Here is a 25574-nt window from a genome sequence, read left to right as displayed (position 1 = left end):
TCACTTCATCCCCTTTCACACAGGATTGACTGTGGCTGTGATCCACTCAGCAGGCGGATGACAGCTCTGTCTTCTTCGCTTATACAGAGCGGACACAGCCCACTCTCTTCCTATGGGTGGTCGAATCTAAGCAGACCGCCTGTTCATTTAAACCAGACTACTATCCTATCCGCTGGATTGGATGTAGGCAGGTGTAAACGGATACCTGCCACTACGTAGAGGAGAATGGAGGTTCTGATCGGGTCCCCCTGTAAAACATACAGGAGTGCCCAATTGGAACGTCCATGTGACAGGGGCCTTCCTGTCCTGGTGCCATCTTTTTGTTTGAAAAAAAAAGACAGGAAGGCTGCATTTGAGTCACTTTTTACTTAAAAGTATATCGGCACTTTACTAAAAATTACACAGATGCGATGTACTGATATCATTTTTTTTTGTTGAGGCTATTGGGACACGTAACAATTTTAGTTAGAGAAGTGATGTTTCCACAAATCGTGGTTCCGAGCACATCCGACTATGTTTTCAATTATATGGGGATGTGGCTACCGCAGAGAAGATGGTGAAAAAATTCTGTTTGCATAGATAGCCTCTGCAAAGTTTGCTCCCAAGACATGGGTTACTCATAGAGCTCAGTGCTGAGCACTATATTCTGTCTCAAACAGTACCCTCTAGTGGTGTTCAGATAGATGCAAACAAATTCCAGGCCAATTACGAGAAACTGGATTTATTTTCCCTAAAGTTTACACGTCATATCGGCATTGTAGGGACAGCTATAGATGTTTAATGTTTTAGCTCAGTTATACTTTAAATAGAAACACATTTTAATTAGATATGCGTAATGAATAAAGGGAACCTGCTTTTATTTTTTTCTGTGGTTCAATACATGCAAAATCCTAAAATGTGCTGCTGCACATTAGTAAGGCAGAACAATAATAAGGTAATGCTTGTTTTCCTTTTAGACTTTGAACACCTGCATAGCCCATACATTATGTTGCTATATAGCTGCTGTAGATTCATTTAATACCTTTTTAACATGATCAATTTAGTTTCCCTTGGTGACACTAAACACGCAGACTGTACATGAGTTGCAAACACTGGTTTTCTTAATTCTTCCTCGAGGAGTGAATCATAAAAGACCCTTTATGGTTGTAAACATTGAATATTTAGCAAATTGAATTAACCTGTATTTGCGCTCTATTATACTCAGTAAACCAAATTGATTTCTGTTTGCACTCCATTACACTTACCAGAGCAAATTCTAAACCCAGCAGATCAAATTGGCTTCCAATTTGTATGGCATTATAAGCATTACAGATGATTTTACATATAATTGTGCAGAAAAAAAGAACATCTGTGGGTGCCCAATAACATGAACCATGCGGTTGGCTGCTTCCTCTAACCTAGGAGTGCAGGGTGAGGAAGTCCTGTGTGGATGGATACAGCATAAGGCAGATTTATATGTATGCAGCTGAGAGGAGTTTTGTTTTTCATAAAGCTGAACATTCAGCTAGATGTCTGCATTGTCTTAAAAGATACTTTGTGTTTGGTTGAACCGCTTTCAATTAAAAATAAAGTTTCTTTACTATTATAAAATCAAAAAATCAAATCACAGGCTTTTGTAACTGATGTAAAAAAAACTTCAGCCCCATGGTCATATATGTTGCAACGTGTGAGAGGGGAAAAGGTCCTTCCCTGAATGCGTAGCGTATGCTTTGATCAGATTGGCAAGCGAGACCACCTTCCTTCTTCTTTTTTTTTTTTTTTTTGCCTTCCTTCTTCTTTTTTTTTTTTTTTGCCCATTGGGGAACACAGGAAGTCATATACTGTTAGGATATTCTGCTTCTTAGAGGAGGATTGGACATTGGCAAACAAAAACATTTTAGGCCAGCTCAGTGTAACCCCTCCTATGCTTAGCATGCATTCTTTTTTGTTTTTTTGCTGGTGTTCTAGGGCAGCTGGACATTTTTTGTTTTGGTTTAGCTAAGAAAAGTCTAGCCTTTTTGCTAGCTTTTTTTCCACATTTTTTTTTTTTTTTTTTTTCTTCAATGAAGATTTTTGCTTCACCGCTGCTTGAACTGGTAAGTACTTGGCTGCTGTCTAGATTAGCCTTTCCTTAGACCCAACTGGATGTCAAGAGGGTAGCCTGAGTGTGTCTGTCAGGTGCCGGGTTCCACTGTGAAATACTTAGCAGCAAAGTGCTCTTCATATCCAGAGCTGTGTAATTTCCTCAGCGCTTACCCTGTCTCTGAAGACTTATTTTGGCCATTCAAACTGAGCATCGGAAGCTACCTTGTGAAGAGCTCTATGCGCTTTCATATTTTTGCAGCTTTCCATTGGTTTCATCTGAGACAGGGTTTGTGCTGAGGAAGCATGAATGTCGTCTGCTGGGTGCAGTTGCGCACTCCACGCTCTTTCTTGCCATTCGATGTTGAGAAAGTACGTTGCTGCTGCCTGTAAGATCCATATAAAATTCCAGTTCCTGGCTCGTTCCAGCTCTCCACCTACAGTGACTTAGCCCACCACCTGGTGCAGCATGACATTTGCAGCCTGAAATTTTGCCCTGTGTTAGTAGTTAAGTGGACTCTTTCAGTGCTTTCTATGCTTAAATCCGTGCTGGAAACTGCCCAGTTTTACTCCGGATCCCTACAATACTACATTCTTTCATCATGAGACAGCTCTCTGACCAATTTGGCTGGCACTAGTTTGTCCATGCCTTGGTGGTTCATGAATCCAGCCCCAGAGTCAGAAGTCCTTTCTGTCGACTTAAAGATCCCACGACAAATGCCAGCCTGCCTCTCTGGGGAATTGCCGATTTAGAAGTCTTGGACATTGGAGAAATCTCATATTTCATTCTTCTCTTTGAAGGACTGATTTACAATCCTGCTTCACATGGGTTATTCCCATGATACTACAAAAAAAGTCTACTTCTCGCAAGGTTAATCATCCCACAAGGAAGGTATACTTCACTTGGTGCCAGGTGCTTAGTGCTTTCACCCCATTAAATTCTCAGTGGGATGAGTCCTTGCTTTACAGATGGGCCTGGACCAGTATTTGGCCTACAGCATCATCAATGGTCATATCTGCTCTTGTGAACATTTTCTTTGTGCTGGGTTATTTCCCATGTAGCTTCACCTGTTGTTTTTCCTCTGCCAACCACAAGTGCCAACCTTCTGCGTGCCTCCATAGCCAGCTGGTTGCTATGGGGGCACAGTTGCAGGCTCTATCCCAAGACATGCTGTCTGTGTCCATAGACAGACAGAGCAGCTTGGCCCCACCCAAGACTTTACTGACAGCCTGTGAGAGCGGGGAGAGAACACAGAGCTGCTGGTAAGTAGGAAGGGTTGAGGGGTGATACTGCTACTTAAAACATATGACAACTTAAGTGGTTCAAAAAGCCTAAACATTTACCCTAATAATGCATTCTCTAATACAGTAAATGATCTATGTGTGCACACACACACAAGTGATGAATTTTGACCACTTTTAGTCCAATTTTATTTCATTTTTTTTCTTCAAAATTACTTAATCTATACATATGCATTTTTAATGTGTGAAGTGTTTGGTATCTGTTTACTTGGTGTAACTGTCTTTTTATATGTGACCAAAAACTGGCTTTTTAGTGTTTGTGTGCACTGTAAATATACTAAAGTCATGTGTATTTTCCAAAAAAAAACTTGCATTTGAAGAACTGCTGTGCAAATATCACGACACAGAAAATTGCAAAACCCACGATTTAGTTTTCTAGGGCCTCTGCATAAGTATAAAAAACCAGCGACAAACTACATACATTTAATTATCCATAGGCGATGCTTTAAAATGCTTTAAAGGTGACGAGTTTAGAGTTACACAGGAGATCTGGTGCTAGAATTATTGCTCTGACATTCGCAGTGATACCTTACATGTGTGGTGCAATCGCTGTTTGCGTGCAGGACTGATGTGTGTTTGACTTTGTGCATGAGCACTGTGGTGCTTTAAACATTTTTTTTTTTTTTTTTTTTTTAAACACTTTCTCTTTACTTATTTATTTATTAATTGGCTTTGTTGTCACTAAGGATGAACACGATCCCGTGTGATAGCATGGGCAGTGACAGGTACTCTTTACTGAGAGATCTGGGGTCCCCTAGATATCTACTTTGCCATTAAACCCATTGGATCAAACCAAGAGCCGTTCGATCCAATGCTTTCCCAATCCAGTAATGGCTTGTTTAACCCCTTCACGCCTAAGAGTAAAACAAATCTTAAAGCCGAAGTAAAATTTTAAAACTTTGATGTGCGTTTAGTAAAACTGTACATATCATCACAACTACTTTGTACACCCAGGTGAATTATACCGCGTTTTTTTTTTTTCTTTTCAGGACAAATTGGGCTTTCATTTGGTGGTAAATGGTAATGGATATCTCCTTGATTTATTTATTTTTTATTTAGCTGTGTTTTTTGTTACTACCATAACCTACCACCAAAGAACAACCCAAAATAAATTTTCCAGCTTTTGACGATCGCAGCAATACCATATGTTTATTTGTTGTTTGTACCTGTACAACCCAGAAGCAATAGAGCACTTTTTTTTTTCTTTTACCTAAAACACACTGATAACAATTTAAATAAAAAAAAAAAAAATAAAAAAAAAATTCCATTCAGAGAGAAAAAAAAGGGGGGGCAGGCTTCACAGTGACTGATCACTGCGATAGCCAGTCAGAGGCTATCACAGCGATCATGTGACCCGATCAGGACCCGGGGCTCTCAGTGACACCCTGGTCTTTGTGCTGGGAGCAGGGCCACACAGCGTGCTCCCAGCAAAAAGACAGGTACGCAAATATGCGGCCCACGGAAAAAAGCCCAGTTCTGTGAGGCTGCTCATTTGTGTGACTTCGGTGTCAAGGGGTTAAAGTCTGGCTAAACCAGAAGTGACAAAATACTCATCGCTTCCAGTTTCTTGGACCTTACAGATCAGGTACATTCCTGTGGGATGGGAGAGCCCGGAGAGGCAGGACACCCTTCGGCCGCATGTAAAAGTGATCCAGCGGCTAATTAGACTTTTTTTTGTTTTGTAAAAGTGATCCTAGCGGCAATCGCAGTCTGAAAACACAGATACCGGGATGATGCCTGTAGCTGCATAGACCAGTCTTCATAGGCATGTAGACCTGGTTTGTCTTTGTGTTTTTTTTGTTTTTTGTTTTTTTTTTTCTTAAACTTGGCTTTCTTTTCTTACAGGCAGTAATGGCCAGTGACTTTGCCATTCCTAGATTTCGATACCTGGAAAAGCTACTGCTTGTTCATGGTCGATGGTGCTATTCTCGACTGGCCAATATGGTGTTATATTTCTTCTACAAGAATGCTGTAAGTAAAGGCAATAGTGAACTGCTGAAGTTTCATTCTTTTTAACAGTTCCACTCTTCTTCTACCCAGTGACTTTAGGAGCTGTTTTTTTTTTCCTGAACATGTACTTGTTAAAGGGTTTTATTGCTGTATATGTTCCTACATGTAAAACCTCATTCACATGGGCATACCTATGCATACACAGGGACCTGCACAGCTGTCAAATTTGGACCAGCGGCTGTAATACCTGTGCAATGCCTGCAGTCAGCCGCTTTTTGTACAGGTGTATGTATAGGCATGCTCCATGTGAATGATGCCTACATCATTGCAGAATAGTAGTGTACAGTTTGCCATCTCAAGGTGACATACGGTATATAATATACCCAGAAGTCGGATATACAGGGAGTCAGACATGAAGCTATATGAAAGGTGGAGGGGGAATATAAATATTTTATAATAAAGTAGTACTAAAGGATGTAACTTTTGGATGGATGTAATCATTTTAAATACTATGCATAATAAACACTGGTTAACTTTTTACTTTAAGTGTAATTGTAATGCTTTTATATTACCTCCAGTTTCAGGGGTGTGGAAATTTATGAAAAAACTACTTGTCCGGGGACTAAATCTAGGCCCCAATCTACTGTCCCTCATGACAATCTACTTGTCCAGATAAAAAAAAAAAATTTTTTTTAACCAAAACCGCATTTAAATCTGAGGTGCTTTTAGGAATGTCTGGGCTTTTAAAATCAAAAGTTGCTTTATGGCAACCTAAACATTTAATATTTTTAACATTTGCTCTCTAGCACCACACCTGGGGACTAGCAGGGAGGAGAGAGACCTTGCAGTGTAATGAGCACCAATTGGATGCTTGTCCTGAAAGGGAAGTGTTGGGCTTATCCTTTATCCCTTTCGCTGCCAGAGCCGTTTTTTTACACAAGTTTACACAGATGCGGCCCTTTGCTTGCCATTTTCCAACCCTTGGGACACTTTTCCTCCCACAGACACCGACAATGGGGCATAATTCCTGTTATTGACCTCGACAACAAAGCACTATTCCTCCCACTGACTCCAACGATGGGACACTATTTCTCCTCTGCTATGCAGAGCCATACATAGCAGCATGCTGGAGCTGACGGGGAGAGATCTGTATTGTACATACATACCTGTCCCTCGTCAGTGTTCCTTAGCGATCACCGGGTGCCGACGGGGAATCTCCGGCCAGGACCCGGTGATCAACAGCTGTAGCCACACACGCGCTCCCTACCCGAAAATACAAAATCTCGTATATGTACATGATTTTGCACAGCGCTGCTGTCCTGTAGCAGTAGTTCTGCTATAGGGCATTTGGGAAGCAGTTAAACATTTATTGCATAGTTCATGAAAGTAATTTTAATACGACTTTGGATGGATTTCATGTTCACTGCATCACATTTTGTGATTGTATAATACAGATTTGTAAAAAATAAATTTTTTTTTTTTTTTTGATTGGCAAGATACTGTTGGAATTCACTAGCCTGTATAACTATAAAATAAATTTGAGTTGTTTTTTTAATGGTGTTCTTAGACTGTATTAAGATTTGCAGAGTACATGGCCCAATTTACAATTTAGTCTCCTTTCCACATTCACACAAAAACCAACATGCTCTGGTTGTAGTGATGAGTCTTTTGTTTACTTTGTGTTTAAAATCTGGTGGTTTTTTTTATTTCTAGATGTTTGTGGCCCTCCTCTTTTGGTACCAGTTTTTTTGTGGATTCTCCGGATCAGCTATGATTGACCAGTGGTATTTGATCTTTTTTAACTTGCTATTTTCATCCATTCCACAACTTGTTACTGGGATTCTTGATAAGGACCTTCCTGCTGACATGTTGATTGCTGTTCCTGAACTCTACAGGAGTGGTCCAAGTATGGAGGTAACTAAGTGGCTCACCTATGTTTCACTGTGATGCAACAGTTCATTGTCAACAAAAAACTGCAGATGTTCTATTGCCTTTGCATTCATTAGACCCCTACACATAAAGGATATGTGCTAATGAAAGGACCAAAGCTTTTCTCCCCCTTACATAGTCATTTGTAAGTGTTGGTGCTTGAACAGAAACTTTGCATGAACACACAGACCTTGCATGTCAAGTGCCTTAAGCCTGGTACACACGGCTAGTTTTTTTTTTTTTTTTTTTTCTTTTTCATTCAGCCCGGTGGGCTGAAGAAAAACAGAACTCTAGGTGCTCTAGAATAGTTCACTGTACTAATTATGCAATTTTAGTACAGCGATCTCCCCGCTGAACTATTGTGTTCTCAGAAGGACCATCCCCTCCCCCACAAGAACAAGGCGCTCCATGCTTGCAGCCATTGGCTGAGAGCACTGATCGGCTGCTGGTTTTCCAACAAGCTTGTTTGACAGAAGCCGATATCACGAGCCACTTCTGTCAAACAAGGGCCAGATGTCAGCTGGTATTGTACCAGCTGATTTTGGTTAATATTCGGCTCATGTGTACATGTTCCCGTGTGGCTTTAATGTGTTGTGTGACTGAAAAGTCATCTTTTATTCGCCTTTACAAAGGATCAGCTTCAATGTGCAGTTGTGTAGACTCCAGTTGTGCTGGCTAGTTGTATGTCAATACTCAAAATGTGGAAGAGCAGAATCTGTCAGTTTACATAGGATTTTAATGTCCTATTTGTAATTAATCAAAGTCACTATCTGTTTCCTTTTAACATTTTGTATCTATGCATTGATATTTGGGATTGGATACAAAGCTTTTTTTTTGTGGCATAGCTTGCTGCATATAGAAAATTTAAACCTGATATCTGAGCTAGGATTGAAAGCAGTTTGTTCATTTCCTTAAAGTGCTAAACTGGTTGTGTATCTTTCTGCATAGGAGTACAAGCCGCATATGTTTTGGCGCAACATGGTTGATGCTTTCTACCAAAGTCTTGTATGCTTTTTCATTCCTTATTTCGTAAGTTGTCTACATTCATTTAGTTATAAAGCCTTTGTTACAGGCCTCTGTGTTGCCTTTATTGATATCTGTCATTTTTATTTTGCAGACTTTCTATGACTCTGATATTGATTTGTTCACTTGGGGAACACCTATAGTCACTTGTGCCCTATTCACCATTATGTTGCATTTGGGAATTGAAACCAAAACCTGGGTAAGAAAATAATAATTTAATGGCTTGATAATGCAGGGGACTATCTAGTGGAGACATTAAGATCCCAGTGCACTGGGTGCGACTTTGCATGCCAAGTCGCACCCTATTGTCCGCAATTACAGCAGTCATACCAGTGTGGTTCCAACTTGGTCGGAGCCGCACCGATTTCTAAAGTAGTGTATGCACTACTTTTTGGTGCGATTTACATAGACATCTGGGTCAGATGTCTTGCAAATCGCACCTCCAATGACATCTTGACTTTGAAATCGTACGACTTCACTGAAAGTCTTATGATTTTAAAGTCAGGATCGATGTGACTGGGGTGTTAGTCAGCAATTCCACGATAGGACTGGTTTTAGTACTGCTATCTAATTTTGGTTTTTATTAGCTTTAAATCTCAAACAAAAAATGACCCTAGAAAATGTACCATAAATATAGACCATAGGATTTTATGAACTTTTATAATTATTTGTCATTACCATTTTTCATGATCTACAGTATATTTATGGTACGTTTTCATGAGTTTGCTTAGTTGCATACCTACTCTTTTACATTTTTACGCGCAGCAGCTAAAATATGCAAATAAAAGTGAAGGAGTTTTTTTTTTTTTTTTTAACCTCAGTGCATTAGCTGCTTTTACAACTTAGCGCTCGCTTTATCCCTTTTACAAAAAAAATGACCCTATAGCAGTCAAAGGGGACTAGACACTTTGTACATAAACTTGTAAGTGTCCTGGGTTCCCAAACCCAATCTGTCTGTTAATGCAGATTTCAGCTTTAATCAGAAAGTAAAGCTTTGGCATACTCATAACCTGCAATGAGATGTTATCCAGGTATCTGGAGGTATGCACTGGTACCACTGAGTGTCTGCATTAAATTGGTTTATGATAATTAGTCAGTTCAGATGAACTTTAGGCTAGGTTCACACCTAAGCAGCTCTGCAAGCCATGTTTATGCAGGCACAGCAGCCCAACCATTTGAATGTGCTGCTGTGTTTTCATTTCAGACAGGAAAAAGGATCTTCCACCTTTTTTTTTTTTTTTTTTTTTTTTTTTTTTTTAAAACACAGCCACATGAAAATCACATGGTGCTTTTGTACCATGTGATTTCCCACAACCGAAAACTTGCTGTGTTTTCAGATGTGTGGGAGAGCAGTTAAGATTGAATGGCACTCACATCTGTGAGTCTTTTGTGAACCTAGCCTTCATGAGAATCCAGTATTAACTTGTGACTCTTCCATTTAGTACCGCTGAAGGTCATACACACAATTTGCAAAATACAAGGCATTCTGTAAATGGACTAGGAAAAAGGAGAGGTAGATGCACCAATATGGCTTCTATATATGAAAGCCTAAGCCTTCATTGTTGCAGTGCCGAAAGTATATCAAGCATGAATAAAATTGTAAGAAGTAAACAAAACGCAACAGCCCTAAAAATGACCAAACCCTCATGTGAGTAAACCCCCCCCCCCCCCCCCCCAAACAAATTTTTAAGAAAGAATGTTTGCCTGGAGTTCCACTTTAAAGTGTAGCTACAGGTAAAAAAAAATAAAGCATTATATAATGCAGTCTATCATTTGCATAGAAGCAGCAGTCATCCCCTGTAATAATGTTTTTACTTTTTGATTCCGCTAAGTTAGTCCCTTGCTTTTTCCCATTTCCTGTAACAGGATGATGCAGTTTATAGCACAGTGAAGTCATGCAGCAGTGTTATCACCCCGTTCCACCAGTGTTGGCACAGGGTAATCTTAGACTGACATGTAGTTTTTGTTCAAAGGAAGAAAAACTTTTTTTTTTTTTTTTTAAAGCAAATGTTTTAAATCATACTGTATGAATACAAGCTGAATGTCATAAGTACCCTTACCAGGGTTTTATTTCTAAAAGCCTGTAAATGCTGCTTTTGCTGGACAGCTTGGGTTGTTACAGGAAGAGGAAAAATAATGAATCTACTGGCAAGACCAACCGATAATAAAATGGCATTACAGGTGGAAACAAAAATTATGTTAATGGTTAGAACAGACTGTAATATATATGTAATTATTTTTTAGATTAGTTTAATCATTAAACCGTCAGCTTAATGCCATTCTGAAATTACCCATAGAACATATATTAACAATAAAAAGTGCATATTTACCTTTACTGTTACCAGTGCTGCAGAACACCTAATTAAGTGAAATCATCTGTTGAAACTTCTTCAGAACTCAACACTTCTCGGAGTATCAATCTACCGGTCCCCCACAGGGGTAACTTTTTTTTAAAGGCATATGGTTTATAGACAGATTCAGATAGGTGGCAAGATCACTTTAAGCAATAATTTGTGCCTCTCTGATCCCTGTTCAGTTCTTCTTGCCATCTACACAGGTGCACCCACACAGAAAGACTGTAGCAAAGTAGAGGAGAGTAAAATGAACTTTGCTGAGTTCTGGTGACAGGACTAGCATTATTCTACTTCTAAATTATTTGGTCAGGAACACTGACAGCATGCTGAACACTAGTATACCGGTTTTGGTGCACTCATTACTTAGGGCAGTCTGTTTATAAATGTTATGTATAGCCCCCTGCTGACACCTTTCGTCAGCCATGTTCTACTTATATTGCATTGGGAAGCACAGAGACCCAGAGATAACATACCTTTTTGTAGACCCAGTGATGTAAACAAAAATGGAATGGTTTAACAACATGTAATTAGTGTGATGTGGAGAGGGAGGAACCAGGGAAGGGAAAATATATGCACATTTAAACTCTGGCATTAAAGAAAGCTACTGAAGCCATTGCTTTAGCTGCCAAAACATTTAAGGTATGAATAGCATGAAGCAAAATTTGATCTTTTGGCACCCATCTGATTCTGATGGAAATCTCTTACCAACCTCCTACTGTGACAGATAAAGTTGGGTATCAGTAATCCGCTTACAGCAAAGCTTTTGAGTGCTTTCTCAAATTATACTTTCATAATGCTGGTGTCATCTACCCTCTAGTACATTTTCTATTGGGCTGTATATACAATTCATTCCCATAAAGAGACCTCCTAAAATGCTCACCTGGAGTCCAGGTCCCAACTGTCCTAGTAGGATTAGGAGAGGATAATGTAGATAGCTGCGGTCACAGGCAGCACAGCTACCTTTGGGTGATATCACACACCTGATGTCATTTCAAAGCTCTTTACATTCCAAAATCCACATGGATATATTGTATTCAGATGGCTTTACCTTGGTGTGGCTCCTATGCTGCACAGGAAATATTTGAACAATTTCTTCATCTAGCCCAGGGAGCTGACACCCACATTGTCATATCAATTTAGTCCTTAAGGCTTCATGTACATGAGCAGCTCCTAAATTCGAGTTTAGGAACTTTGGCAAAAAAAAAAGCCAAAAGATCCTAAACTCCATTCCATAAAAGCTTATGTGTCCAAGTACACAGGCTTTTAGCAGAGTTTAGGAGCTGCCTCGTTTCAGTGAGGTTAAACCTCCCTCTCCTGAATGGCGAAGAATAGCATTCAGGATAGGAACCTTTTGACCGCAACTGCGATTTGCGTATTCCCGCGGTCAGGGTAGGCTCGTGTATGTGGAGCCTTACTCTAGTGCTACTTTGCAGATGTAACATAATCTTGGTGCTGTGATCTCTGGTATGCTGGGTCATGGTGTCAGACTCCTGCCATTGATAGCAACAGCTAGCCCCCATTCAGCTGGAAGAGTTTTTCATACTGCAGTTACTACAGTGCCTTACTAAAGGATATTTGCTTTTGGGACAACACCTCATTGTAAACTCATTGTATGAGTTTATTGAAATACCCCTAAAAATAATGGGCCAATATGGCAATAGTCAAGCAGGCTGTAGAAGATGATATATACTAGACTTAAACAGGTGCATTAAAACAGAGGCCAACAAATATGTAACTGGTAGCAAAGGGCTCATAGCAATGTTAACACACTGTGTGCGAAATTACTTTATCTGTACAAGAAAACACTAACCTTCTTTCTCCTGTATGGGGCTGTTACGTTCTTTCTAATAAACCTTGTTACCTTACTGGACATATAAACCAAGAGAGATTCATTTTTGGTAACAACAATGACTTTACAATGACAGTCCTACATGCAGCATTGAAAGCTTTAGAAATATCCTTGCATAGTAAACTGCACACATACAACGTGGTAGCTGCTAATTCATTATAAAAGTAGTGTAGTTTATATTCAATAGTAACATATGTTGAAACTTTTTTGGCTTTGCTCAGTTGTATTGGTACGCAAGTGTGAATGGGCAGGCCCAAGCCAGCTCTGCATTGTTAGTATATGTGCCTGGCTTTCCAGATTGCTTTCATGGTTCTGCACTCTTAGCAGGAGGTTTTCTTCTTTTTTTTTTTTTTTTTTTTGTGTGTGCGTGTGTGTATTGAACGTAACATGACTGACCCCTTTTATGTTTCCAGACATGGATCAATTTGTCCACAATTGTGTTCAGCATTCTTCTGTTTTTCTCTGTGGCTTTGATTTACAATTCATCCTGTCCAACATGCAACCCTCCATCAAACCCATACTGGACTATGCAGAGACTCCTCATCAATCCTTTGTTTTATTTAATTTGTACATTGTCACCCATTGCTGCTTTATTACCCAGGTATTTTAAGTTGTTTGTTTTTTCATTTATTCATTTTCAATTTTATGTTGCCTTACATTGCGGTTGAATTATATCTGTTAAATTTCCATAGATGTAGTTTTTTTTTTCTAACTGTGAGAATTTTTGGGCATTGCTGGTAAGACGATTCCCTTTTTCGGGACTAGAGCATTGACCCAAGAGATGTGAAGCTGGTGGTTAACTCAGAACTTCGCATTTACGTTAACTAAAACTTCTGCTGTGTTTATTATTGGTGGCATGAAAACTACCACTTTTGTATTTCACTTATTTCGCTGTATATAGAATGTAGCTGAAGGCATGTGGCTGGGAGATCTCACAGATGAGATATTGGAAACCAGTGGGTAGCTCAGCCAACTTCAGTGTGTAGTAGAACTCCTGTCCTTAGAAAATGTTTTTCAACAGGGAACTAGCATTTTCATATAAGCTTTACAGTTTTATATGCCAATAAATGTGTAATTCCATACAGCCAATCTTGTGATTTACCCATATTTTCCATACTCCACAGTCAGGCAGGTTACATATTTAAAGTATAACTAAAGGCAAGCTATTTTTCTAGTTTTAGATGGATTTTAGAGTGATTAGAACACCCGTCGGATTTTATTGCGGTCTGTGAGGGAGATTCACACCCTCTCTATCATGTTTTACCACGATTACCAAAAGTAAAAGAAAATCCCAAATTTTGGGTTGTCCCCTGAACAGGAACAGAGGGGAAATCTTCCAATGGGGACACTGGTTCTAGTAACCCTGGTCACACGAAGGAAACTCTCACTTTAGAGGGATTTTCTTTCACTTCCTGTTCTAGCTATGGGACAAGAAGGGAAAGGAAATCTTCCCAATTAGAAACCGATGGGAAATATAAACCTTACAGGGTTCTAACCCTCCCTTATTCTATCCCAAATTTTTTTTTAAAAAAGACCTGCCTGTTGGTCATGATTAAGCAGTTTTTCACCTTTCTGTCTAAAAACTCATTGGACTGTGGATCTGCACCATCTCCTCTGTCCAGTGCAATGGATAGTGATATATGCTTTGTTAAATGGGTTACCCCATGGTAACCATATCCCTGGTGGTTTTTTGTTTGTTTGTTTTTGCTTTGACCGCCTATATTTGCATTGCTGTTTTCATATATGCTTATGCTCTTATTTGACTTGCATATTATTATATATTCTATTACTTTTAGGTTTTTGTATAAGTCCATCCAAGGAACAATGTTTCCAACACAAGTACAGGTTGGTCGTCAAGTGCTGAAAGCTCATCCCGAATGCCTCAATCATATTGTAAACAGGCTACATTCTCACAGTTCACCTGTGCCAGAAAAACAAATCAGTACTACCATATCAACTGTTAGTGAATTTCATCTTGGAAGGAACCAAACAGAAACCATTGTGGACCGAGAGAAAGAGACTCAAATGTTGTGCCTTGCAAATCAAGTCAAAGGATCGCCTGAAAAAGCAAACTATACCAGTGCAGATCCTTCTTTTCCTGTAAAGATTAAACACCAGTTGGGGACACTTGCCCAGCCTTACACCCATGACTGTTCTTTGGAAGCCTTTTGTGTAGATGAGATGTTGCAATGGGATCCAAGGAAGGATCAGTCTGACATTGGATTAGTAAACTGGATCACGTCTACTCCTTTGTTTGATTCTGCAAGGCCAAAGCAGCCCTCTGTTAGTGTTCAGGACACATCCAAAGACTCTGCTATATTGCCATCAGATTTAAGTATTCCCAAAGATTCCAACCGAAGCTCAAGCTGTATTTTTCCAGAAATGGTAATAAGGACCATAGGCAACGGGGATATGCAAGAAACAACTTTTTTATAAATTTATATATATGTAAAAGACTCTTATTTATATTTTTCTATTTTGCACAATTACGTTTTAGTTAATTTACTGTTTCGAGATATGAAGCAGGAAATTGGCGGTACAGGCTTGTTTTGTCAGTTTTATGTAAATACTTTAGTTTTTTTCAGAGCTTTAAAAGAAGAAAATGTTTATAAGCAGAGGGATATTTTTTACAGATTATCTGGCTTTACCAAACTTCTGAAAAATATAATAGAAAGTCTATTTGTAGAGACAAAGTTTATATTTAATGTAACATTGTGTACCATGGTGCCTTTCTTCTGTAAGAAGGTAGCTCAGCTATACTGACTAAATTGCAGGTATATTCTAAAATTGAATATAATATACGCTGGGTTCCCATAGGTTTAGGAAATGGAAACAAAGCCTTTTCATGTAGTTCTGTATAAAAAAAATGGTTGTGCTGGTGCATAATTTTCTTTTGTAAATGTTGCCTAATGATAATATATCTGCCTTGAGAAGGTTATTTGAGCTATTTAAAATTAAATAATATAGCTGTTTTCACTGTAAAGTAGTACTAAACCTGAATGCAAGACATTTCTAAAACTGCTGCTGAGACGACTACACCCATTCAAAATGGTCTGAAGTCACTGGGTACATTATCATAAGATAAATCCAATCCACCTCTGTAGTCACTACAACAGTACCTGGTCAAACAAATCCTACACATACGAAAGGTTATATACCAGTTTCAAAAATTGTTTTTATTCACAGAACTATATATTAAAAACCTTTTAGGAACAAAAACTCACACCACCACCATATTTTTCAGAAGGTCTATATACTTTGATAAATTATAAGGTTTTGGAAGGACCATTGTAAAGTCTGTAGCTGAGCTAAAAAAAAATCACAGACTTTGAACTTTATTCTATAAATGAGCTCAATAATTTTATCACTCTGTGCCATTATTTCACAATGTTTTCCTCAACTATATATATTAAAAAAAAAAATCCTCAGAAAACATTGCATTTATAGTTCTATAATAAATGGGCATTAATGAGTTGACATTATCTATAGCACTGTCATGAATTACATCTACTCCCCTTTTTCCCTACAAGGGAATTCTTTTGGATTTGGGCACTGGCCAACAAACAAAATTGTGGCCAACCCAGTCCAGGAGGATGTTTTTCTTAGCTATCAAAATGGTTAGACTTTTCTCAGTAATTTTTTCTTTTCCTTTTGCAATAGCTTTGGACATTGGCTGGGAATTTGACCTTCATGCAATGTGTAATTTTGACCTGAGTCTACTGTTTATTAGCTGCAGTTCACTTTCCAGGTCCAGAGCTGGGGTGTGACTCTGCCTCTGAAGTCTTATGTTGTTAGTAGGCTGTGTGAAAAATTGGGGGTTTTGATGACACCTAGTTGCCTTAACAACAAGGTAGCTTCCATTGCTTTGTCAGTTTACCACAGAAGAGGTTAATGCTGAGAGACTGCATGCTGATTTGGTGGAGTGTTGCCTGTGATCCTTCCATTCAGCATTGAGGAAGAACCTCCCTCCTCTGCTCAGGGACTCTGACATTCCAGGAGTCACTCAAATCTTTTCATCTGCATTAAAGTTCTGGGGCTACTGGTAGCCTCATTCGTCAGTCCCATTTGCTTCGTTCCATTCTGCACCCTTACAGCATAACATTCTGTCTTCATGTCCTGTCTTCAGATTGTCCATTCCATGGATAAACTGATTCATCTGGCTATGACTTCAGATTGTTCTTGATCTGGTTCCTCGATTATACTGCTCTGGACTTCATTATCTTGGAAGATACACCATATATTTGACAACCCTGGTGAGAGAACTTTGGAAGGCAGATCAACATTCTGGCACTTAGTGTGTCCAGCATTGCAGATGCAACCAAATCACTCAGAGGGGGAGTGTTATCCAGTCAGACCATGCATCATTCCATAAACGGAGGGAGGAACCAGAAGTCTCACCTTGACAAAAAGTAGAGAGGATCCTGCCCTGGAAAGATCTTTATATTCCTGCCTTGTCTGCTTTTTCTATCCCAGGACAGTTGGTAGGCAGACCACCTCAGCCATAAGTTCCTGGACCTAGGAGAATGTTTGTTTTTGTTTTTTTTCACACAGGTATTTGTTGTTGAACCTTTAGGCTAGTAAGTCCATATTTGCCCCCCCCCCCCCCATATGAAACAGGATATCAAATGAATGGCTTTTCTCCAAATATAGAGCTCCTCTAGCAGAACCAGTGGATGCTCTGTTGACTCAGTACATCCTAATATACACCTTCCTTCCTTGTATTCGACACCGAATCAAGATAGAGGGCATTCTGGTGATATTCACTAGGCTGTGAGGAAAGTTTTCTTGCAAAGTACAACTTCCCTTGCAAAGTGGATAGCCTATTTGCCTAGTGAATCAACCCCTTTGGCTTATTAATGCCTATAGTTGCACAGCTACGCACGCAACATAATCTTTCTGAAGATATTGGTGAACAGGGCTACTTTTTTTTTTTTTTTTTTTTTGAAGGGGGGACTTGCCTCTTGTCAAAATAAAGGTGCAGCCAGAGTGATGCACTATATTGAGCTCATTTTACTGGCAAGTCAAAATTGTGGCATTTTATTAGGTCTGTGGACTTTATAATTATCCTGATACCTTTTAGATAGGTTACCATTTTATCAATGAACACAGACCTTTTGCAGACTATTAAGCTTTGGATATATTCTGAATAGTCTATAACTAAATCATTTATATGGGTACTCTCGGTGGTGGTGGTGTGAGTGGCTGTGTTCTAAATTGTTTTTACCATTTAATTAAATATACAGCTCTGAAAACAAAGATTGTATTTTAGAGCTGGTGTATGACTATCTGTGTTTGATCATTTTTGGCACTGTTATAGTAACTAAGGAATTTGTTTTGTATGCCTTTTTACTGCAGGATATTGAAAGAAGCTACTTATTGCTGTTCTGGGACAGAATGAAGCTAAATTAGCCAAAAATAGTGGACCTATTTCATTAAGATGCAATACGTGCCAAATAGAGCTTTAAGTGTATCTAAACCAAAAACAAAAATTGTCTTGCAAGTTACCAGCCCTTTTGATGTGGCTACATTAGTTCCTTATTTCAGACTTTTTCTGGTATATTTTCACCTGGTGATCCTGCCAGCAACACACTCCTGCCTTGGCGTAGCAGCATTCTCATTGTACTGTAACTATAGATGAAAAGCTTTCTAATGCTAAAATACAAAATGTGTATAGACTACAAAACACCCTCATTTTGTCTCCATAATATAGGGGAAGATGAGTTTAATTCACAAAAGGGAATGGAGCAGGACTGATCATACTGTTTGAGATATGGTAGAGTGCACAGGGCAGCACTGGATTTGTCAGGATCTACAGGTTTCTGCACTCTTTGGAACAGAAATAACTAATTGGTATATTTAAGGGCACACTCCAGGAAAACTTAGGAAGGTATAGTTTAAAGCTAACACCCACCTCCAATCCATTATTCTAGTCTTTTACCCCCCTTACCTGATGAAGGTAGATATACTGTACTCTAAGTTCCCAGTCCAGGTCCCTCATTGCTGCCAGTTTTGTTGCATGGGACCACTGATCCAGTGGCAGTGCCCCAAGATCACTAGTCCTCTGCTGTCCCCTTGTGATGACATCATCCACGTCCAGCCATCCAATAGGAAATGTTCACATCTCACCGATGGATATACACACCTGAAGAAGGACCCTTCCAGAAAGTAAAGAAGATTAGAGGACTCTGGTCCATGGTGTCATGTGAATGCTTCTTATAGGTTAAAAAGGACATTTAGATGGTGGGTTTTTTTTTTTTTTTCCTACTGCAATAAATTAGTGATGGCTTGGAGGGAGTATATTTCTATCCTAGAGAGGAGCTTTTAACAAAGGAAGCAAAAAAAAGCTCATTAAGGTTTACATACACTTTAAGGCGTGCTAAAATGCCATGCGGTGATATTAAGAATCTACTTCGGCATGCTTTAAGGTGCCTATTCTTTGCTCTTTGTCACACAATCGCCCCGATTTATCAAGCTGCAACAGCATTTGACTGCTTTGCCTTACAAAGCTACTGTAGGGTTCATTTCATACCTGTATGTTCTCTTCATGCCAAATGCGATATCTCCTGCGCTCCGGGACCCAGACCGGTGGTAAGTAGATGGAATCAGACTCCAAAAAAGCAAGGAGGGGACCACCGAAATAGTTAAGGTCGTGCAGCTCCACACCAAGGCTGGGGAAGCCCAAACAGAACTGTGAGGAAGAACAAAAAAGAAAAAAGAAGCGCACCAACCTTGCGCATTACCTCAGTAACCAAAATTTATTAAATAAAAGAATGGTACTCACAAACAGCGAATAAAAACAGGCATGTCAGTCCTCAAAGGGACTTTAAAGGCAAGATGCAAATGCGAATCCCATCATGGAGGAAGCCACTCAGTACAGCTGACGCGTTTCGAAGGACAAGCCTTCTTCCTCAGAGCTGACTGGACTGAGAATGTGTGTTCCCTTTTATGCCTCCAGACTGAAATAAGGCCCTCCCCAATAGGTTGGGCTGTCCTGGGCAGGGAGGAGGGGCCCGGGTGTCCACAAAATGCAATAAATAATCATCAAGAGTTCATAGAACCATATAGATAATAAACTTCAAAAGTCGGATGAAAATATATAAAATGTATACACATATATGGAATCAATTAATACAAATAAAATCATTCATAAATACAGCTTATAAATGCATAAATAAACAATAAAATAAAGAAATATAAATAAATATAAATAAAATTTCACTAATTCATCCCTTCATTAGTGCAATGATGATAATTATGGCAATATATATATATTTCTAACGATCAAAAATGCATACAATGAGTATAGGATAAATGAGGAACTCACACAACTGAATGAACCATTCATGGCCAGTGATTTCAAAATTGTTCCCACAAAGTGGGCAATATAGCCAAAGTATTTTGCTAAAAATGACAGCTGGAAGAAAAAGCTATATTGCTATAAAAATCTAAATGAAAAGAGAAGGTTTTTTGTGAACATGCATACATGCAATCCACCAGGGGATAACTCTTACAGATGGTGGGGAGGAGACAGTATATTCAGGAAAGATTCATATTACCTGTGTTTGTTATTGGTGGTGTGTGTTGTTTATTTGGCAGCAGAGGGAGATATTGCTTGCATGATGTGGTTGCAGATGGAATCTGCCTGTGAAACGCACGCCGATACACATGACATACATATACATACATGTATATATTTTAGAAAAATACTCTCGATATAGAAGTTTTGATGGTGGGATTGCAGCTATGGGGGTTGACATCTTGTTTACAAATATTTGAAAAGTGTGGTGTGCATTTGTATTCAGCCCCCTGAGTCAATACTTTGTAGAACCACCTTTCACTGCAATTAGAGCTGCAAGTCTTCTTGGGTATTTCTCTACCAGCTTTGCACATCTAGAGAGCGAAATCTTTGTCCATTCTTCTTTGCAAAATATCTCAAGCTCTGTCAGATTGGCTGGAGAGCATCTGTGAACAGCAATTTTCATGTCTTACCACAGATTCTCAATTGGAACTTCTTATGGAACTTCTTATGGCTTTCTTTCAACAATGGCTTTCTTCTTGCCACTCTCCATAAAGGCCAGATTTGTGGAGTACATGACTAATAGTTGCCCTGTGGACAGATTCTCCCACCTGAGCTGTGGATCTCTGCAGCTCCTTCAGAGTTACCATGGGCCTCTTGGCTGCTTCTCTAATGAATGCTCTCCTTGCCTGGCCTGTCAGTTTAGGTGGACGGCCATGTCTTGGTAGGTTTGCAGTTGTGCCATTTTCAGATGATGAATTAAACAGTGCTCTGCGAGATGTTTAAAGCAGGGTTAGGTTATAAAAAAAAAATATCCCAAGCTTTGAACTTCTCCATCTTTATCCCTGACCTGTCTTGGTGTGTTCCTTGGCCTTCACGATGCTGTTTGTTCACTAATGTTCTCTAACGAATCTCTGAGGGATTCACAGAACAGCTGTACTTATCCTGTGATTAAATTACACACAGGTGGATTCTATGTACTAATTAGGTGACTTCTGAAGGCAATTAGTTCCACTAGATTTTAGTTGGGGGTAAAGAAGACTGAATACAAATGCATGCCACACTTTTATAAGATTTTATTTGTAAAAAATTTTGAAAAACATTTTCAAAAGTGTGGAAAATTTCAAGGGGAATTAATACTTTTTCAAGGCACTATATATTAACAAAAAAAAAATCCTACAATGAAAATATGGTAGAATTTGGTTTAAAAAATTGGAAGAAAGCAAAGTGGAAAATGTCAGTCAAATTCTTATAAAATACAAACACAAGCCAGACAATGTGGAATTTTATTGGCTGTTGTGGTACCACATGTTCCACCCTAAATGTCAGATTTCCACTGTTTTGTATTTGACTCCCAACATTGTCATTCAAGTAATGGAGACTGTAGTTATTTCTGATTTGATGGATCTTTCAACTGAAACCATTTTACCACATTGGTGTGTTCAATATTAGACCAGATTTTGGAACTGATCTGGTCTACAGCATTAACCAAAAAAAGTAATTTTGCCCTTTTTTTCACTTTTCTGCCACAGGATGTTTAAAGTGCCTTATGATAGACTTGTTTTTACCTACCTTCAGATATGAAATTTTAAAATGAGGGTGAGTTTTTTAATAATGAGTAAAAATGAGGAGAACCTATTCAGTTATAAGTATTTGTAGTGTTTCTACAGTTGTGTTCAAAATAATAGCTATGTGTTGAAAAAACTGAATAAAGCTCAAAATCCTTCTAATAGCTTTTATTTCCATACACACAAATGCATTGGGAACACTACACATTCTATTCCAAATCAAAACATGAAGAAAAATATATCAAATTTGTGTTGTTCCTCTAAAAAAAAAAAATTGAAGAAAAGTGAATATTAGACTGTTCAAAAAAATAGCAGTGTTTGTATTCTTCTTTACAAATTCAAACATTCACTATATAAACTGAAAAATGTTTGAAGATTTTGCTTTCCTTTGAATCACTTAATTAATATTTAGTTGTATAAGCACTGTTTCTGAGAACTGCTGTACATCTGTGTTGCATGGAGTCAACCAACTTCTGGCACCTGTGAACAGGTATTCCAGCCCAGGATGATTGGACTACATTCCACAGTTCTTCTCTATTTCTTGGTTTTGCCTCAGAAACTGCATTTTTGATGTCACCCCACAAGTTTTCTATTGGATTAAGATCTGGGTTAGCTGCACTTTCCTATAAAGTTATATTGCATCCCGTGTGTTTTGGAATGCTTTCTGAAAGCACACCAAAACGCCTGCATTTGGTGTGCTTTCAGAAAGCATCCAAATACGCGGGATGCAATATAACTATAGGAAAGTTCAGCTAACCCTACTCCAAACACCAAAAAAGCACTGTGGCAGTGTGACAAAAGGTTGGAGTTTGACTTTGTTAGTCACCTATGTAAAATCCATCTAACACTACCCTGTCCACACAATGCTCCTGTCCAAGGTTGATTTTGCTGTTTCTCCATAGAGGAGCCACCCTAAGGCTAGGTTCTCGCCTATGTGGTTGAACGTGATGCCGTTTTCTAGCGCAATTTGCGTTTTGCATTTTGTTTAGGACAACTGTTCATGCACCCCCATCTATACCAGGTTTCCATCCCAAACTCCCAAAAGCACCCAGTCCCCATGTTGATGGGGACCAGGGCCTCTTCCCCGCAATCCTGACTGGTGGTTGTGTGAGCCTGCGGGTGGGGGGCTTATTGGAATCGGGAAGCCCCCTTTGATAAAGGGGGCCCCCAGATCCCAGTCCACCATGTGAATAAGTATGGAATACATAGTACTCCTACTTTGCCTTCTATTTTTACTTATGCCACACTTTTTTTGGTGAACAGTTTTAGACGAGTCTTTTATTTAAAAAATAAAATTCAATGTCCTCCCGAAGTAGATCCAGTGTCCATCATGATGAACGCCGCCAGCCCGGAAAAAAATAAAGACATCTGCACCTGCTGAAGGCTTCTACCGATTGACAGTTCCTAAATAACTAACGGACAAGGGCCACCTGATGATTTCACGGTTGTAGCCCTGCCTCCTTAAGACATCACTGGTTGGGGCATGCTGGGTTGATGACGCCATTTTTTATTTTTAGTCTTTTTTCCAATTTTGGGGTGGGGTTCCCCTCAAAGTTCATACCAGACCTGAAGGGTCTGGTATGGATTGGGAGGGGGGCGGGCATGCTGTTTTTTCCTTGTTCACTCAGCTGTCATCAGGGAACCCGCTGACAGCCAAAAAAAAAACAAAAATGCATTTTGGTACAGGTCCATTTGAAGTTTTTATTGAACCAAAAACGCACCTTATTGCATTTAAAAAAAAAAAAGTCCCTTACCCTTTCCAAAAACACAGCTGCTGAACAGGCATATATGTGAACGTGTGCCATAGGAAACTATGTTCAATGCGTTTTTAGTGCGTTTTGCAGAAATGCACTACAATCCATTTATGTGAACCAGGCCTAAGACAAGAAGGGGTTGATTTACTAAAACTGGCTACCAGCTACACCAGGTTTTGCACTCTAATCGGCTTCTAACTTCAGCTTGTTCAATTTAACTTTTACAAAAGCTGAGAAGCTGATTGGGTTCTGTGTAGAGCTGCACCAGATTTTGCACTCTCCAGTTTTAGTAAATCAACCCCAATGTGGCACTGGATTAATCACAAGGTGAAAAGAGCCTAAAAATTAAAACTAACACAGCCACCACATTTGAGGATTGGTAAGCTGCAATATAGGGTTGTTGTTTTTTTTGTTGTTTTTCTGTTTTAGGGTCTATAACAAGTTAAAATAATCTTTGGGATATGCTCCTAGCAGGAGAGCACTCATGTTCTTTCATAAATGTGAATAGGTATTTTGATGGATCAACTTGTAACTACAGCCAGCTGCTTTTGAAAAGTACCATGACCTCCTACAAGCTTTTATTTTTGCTTTAAAAGGCCTTGGTGTTTGTCTTCCAAACTAGTTTTTTAGAAATAAATTGCAAAATAAAGTCAGTATTTACTCCCATAATATATATGTCTTCTATTGTGTTCTAAATATTATTCAACCTTCAAGCCCTTTTAACACTTAGACTCCATGCACACTGGTGTTTTTTTTAAGCTCAAAAAATGCTGGCAATAGCAGTTTTTTAGCAGCGTTTAGGAACCTTAATGTTGTTATTAGTGTTTTTACAGTGCATGTAGGAAAAACAAATAAGCTAGAAAAAGCAGTTAAGAGCATTTAGGGTTTTTTTCTGCTGAAAAAACATTAAAAGCCTAAAATAGTTTTCATGGACACATTTCATAACACTATTTAGCTTCTAGGAGCAGAAAAAAATGCTAACAGCTTTTAGGAGCTTAAAAAAAAACAACCCAGGAGCGTATTTACTGTAAGGCATTGGCTAGAACAGCATTTTTTTTAGGGGGGGAGCACTGCCCCCTGGAAGAAGGGACATATGCTGTATGGGCACCAGCCGGGATCCCAGAGAGGCTGCGGGCTGCTTGATGGTGTATGTAGAGCCTGATTGTTGTTATGGGGATGTCCAGAGCTGTGAAAGTGAGTGTCTTCCTCTCTCTCGCCGGGGGTGGGTGTTAATGAAAGGCTCTCTCAGGAAGGGACTATTGTTGGTCGGCGTCAGGCTCGCTCCACTGGGGAGGGCGTCTGATTTTTGTGTTGTCTAGGGCACAAAACCTAGATTACACCACTGCCTGTACCATCAAAAACAAATCGAGAATAATGGCCCCCTTATTTATATTCCTACAGGCTCCTTTGAAGATCAGGTGCCAGTAGGGCAACACAAAGATTGGTTGGTTGTTATTGGTTAGTGCTGTTTGCACATAATCATTCTACTCCCAAAGGTGAATGTCTCCTTTAAGGTGGTGCGTTACATGTTCCACTTCGTTTTAGGGTAGAACATGTAACCTGTTCCCACTGCTGCAGCTGCTCAGCAATCTCCCTGTGACAGCAGTACAGGGAGAAATTCCCAGTACCAGCTGTCACTTTTTGAAAAAATGCAGGACTCTGTGTACACAACCACATCATTCATTCACAGCACACGTCAAACACAAGGCCCCTGGGCCAAATCTGGCCCACCAGGCCATTCATGTGGCCCTCTCCTGCAGTTGCAGTACCCTTCTGGTCTCCTCTCTGCTTCCGACTGCTGGGACAAGGTGGGTTTGGAGGACAGCACACCTACAGATCCTGTGCCTTTCTGTGCAGTCGCAGCACCCCCCACTTTTCTGCCTACCCTGGTCTCAGCATTCAGCAAACTCCAGTAGCTGACGTCAGCCCTCCTCTGGTCCTCCCCCATACCCTGCACTTTCTGTTTCCCAGCAGCAGCACAAGGTAAGGGAGTGCACTGTGGTGTAAGGGAGACTCTTAACGGTTGATGGTGGGGGGGGGCTTTGCTGATCATGGGTGCAATGCTTTCCAGGCTCCAAAAAATAAATAAATTCTTATTGTTTACCTGCAAAAAAAAGTGCATTTATTTTTTTAAAGGCGAACTCATCCCTTTAAAAAAACAGCCAAACCGTAGCAATACTTGATGACTATCATACCAAACCGCTACTAGATTCTTTACCTATAAAAAGACGTATTGAACAAAATAAGAAAAAAGGGGGAACATTTTGA

The 25574-nt window shown here is 39.4% G+C and overlaps 1 protein-coding gene across 2 annotated transcripts in view; it reads left to right on the top strand.

Annotated features, from left to right (window-relative positions):
- Window positions 1–21714, top strand: part of ATP10A (ATPase phospholipid transporting 10A (putative)) — a 166501-nt gene extending 144787 nt beyond the window's left edge. The window contains exons 16-21 of one of the 2 annotated variants that reach the window (XM_089693482.1): window positions 5209–5334; window positions 7027–7227; window positions 8191–8271; window positions 8360–8464; window positions 12882–13069; window positions 14265–21714. In XM_089693482.1, coding sequence (XP_089549608.1) covers window positions 5209–5334; window positions 7027–7227; window positions 8191–8271; window positions 8360–8464; window positions 12882–13069; window positions 14265–14904 — 1341 coding nt within the window. In that variant the 3' untranslated portion in view covers window positions 14905–21714. The remainder of the gene's footprint in view (window positions 1–5208; window positions 5335–7026; window positions 7228–8190; window positions 8272–8359; window positions 8465–12881; window positions 13070–14264) is intronic. The other variant, XM_089693484.1, reaches the window with a different exon arrangement.
- The last annotated feature ends 3860 nt before the right edge of the window (window positions 21715–25574 follow it).

This window comes from Staurois parvus, unplaced genomic scaffold (genome assembly GCF_062004578.1).
Source record: "Staurois parvus isolate SC_StPar_1 unplaced genomic scaffold, SC_StPar_1.0 ptg000634l, whole genome shotgun sequence".
Classification (NCBI taxonomy): domain Eukaryota; kingdom Metazoa; phylum Chordata; class Amphibia; order Anura; family Ranidae; genus Staurois; species Staurois parvus.
Note: the sequence above shows the minus strand (reverse complement) of the source record. Positions and strands in the feature narration are given on the sequence as shown.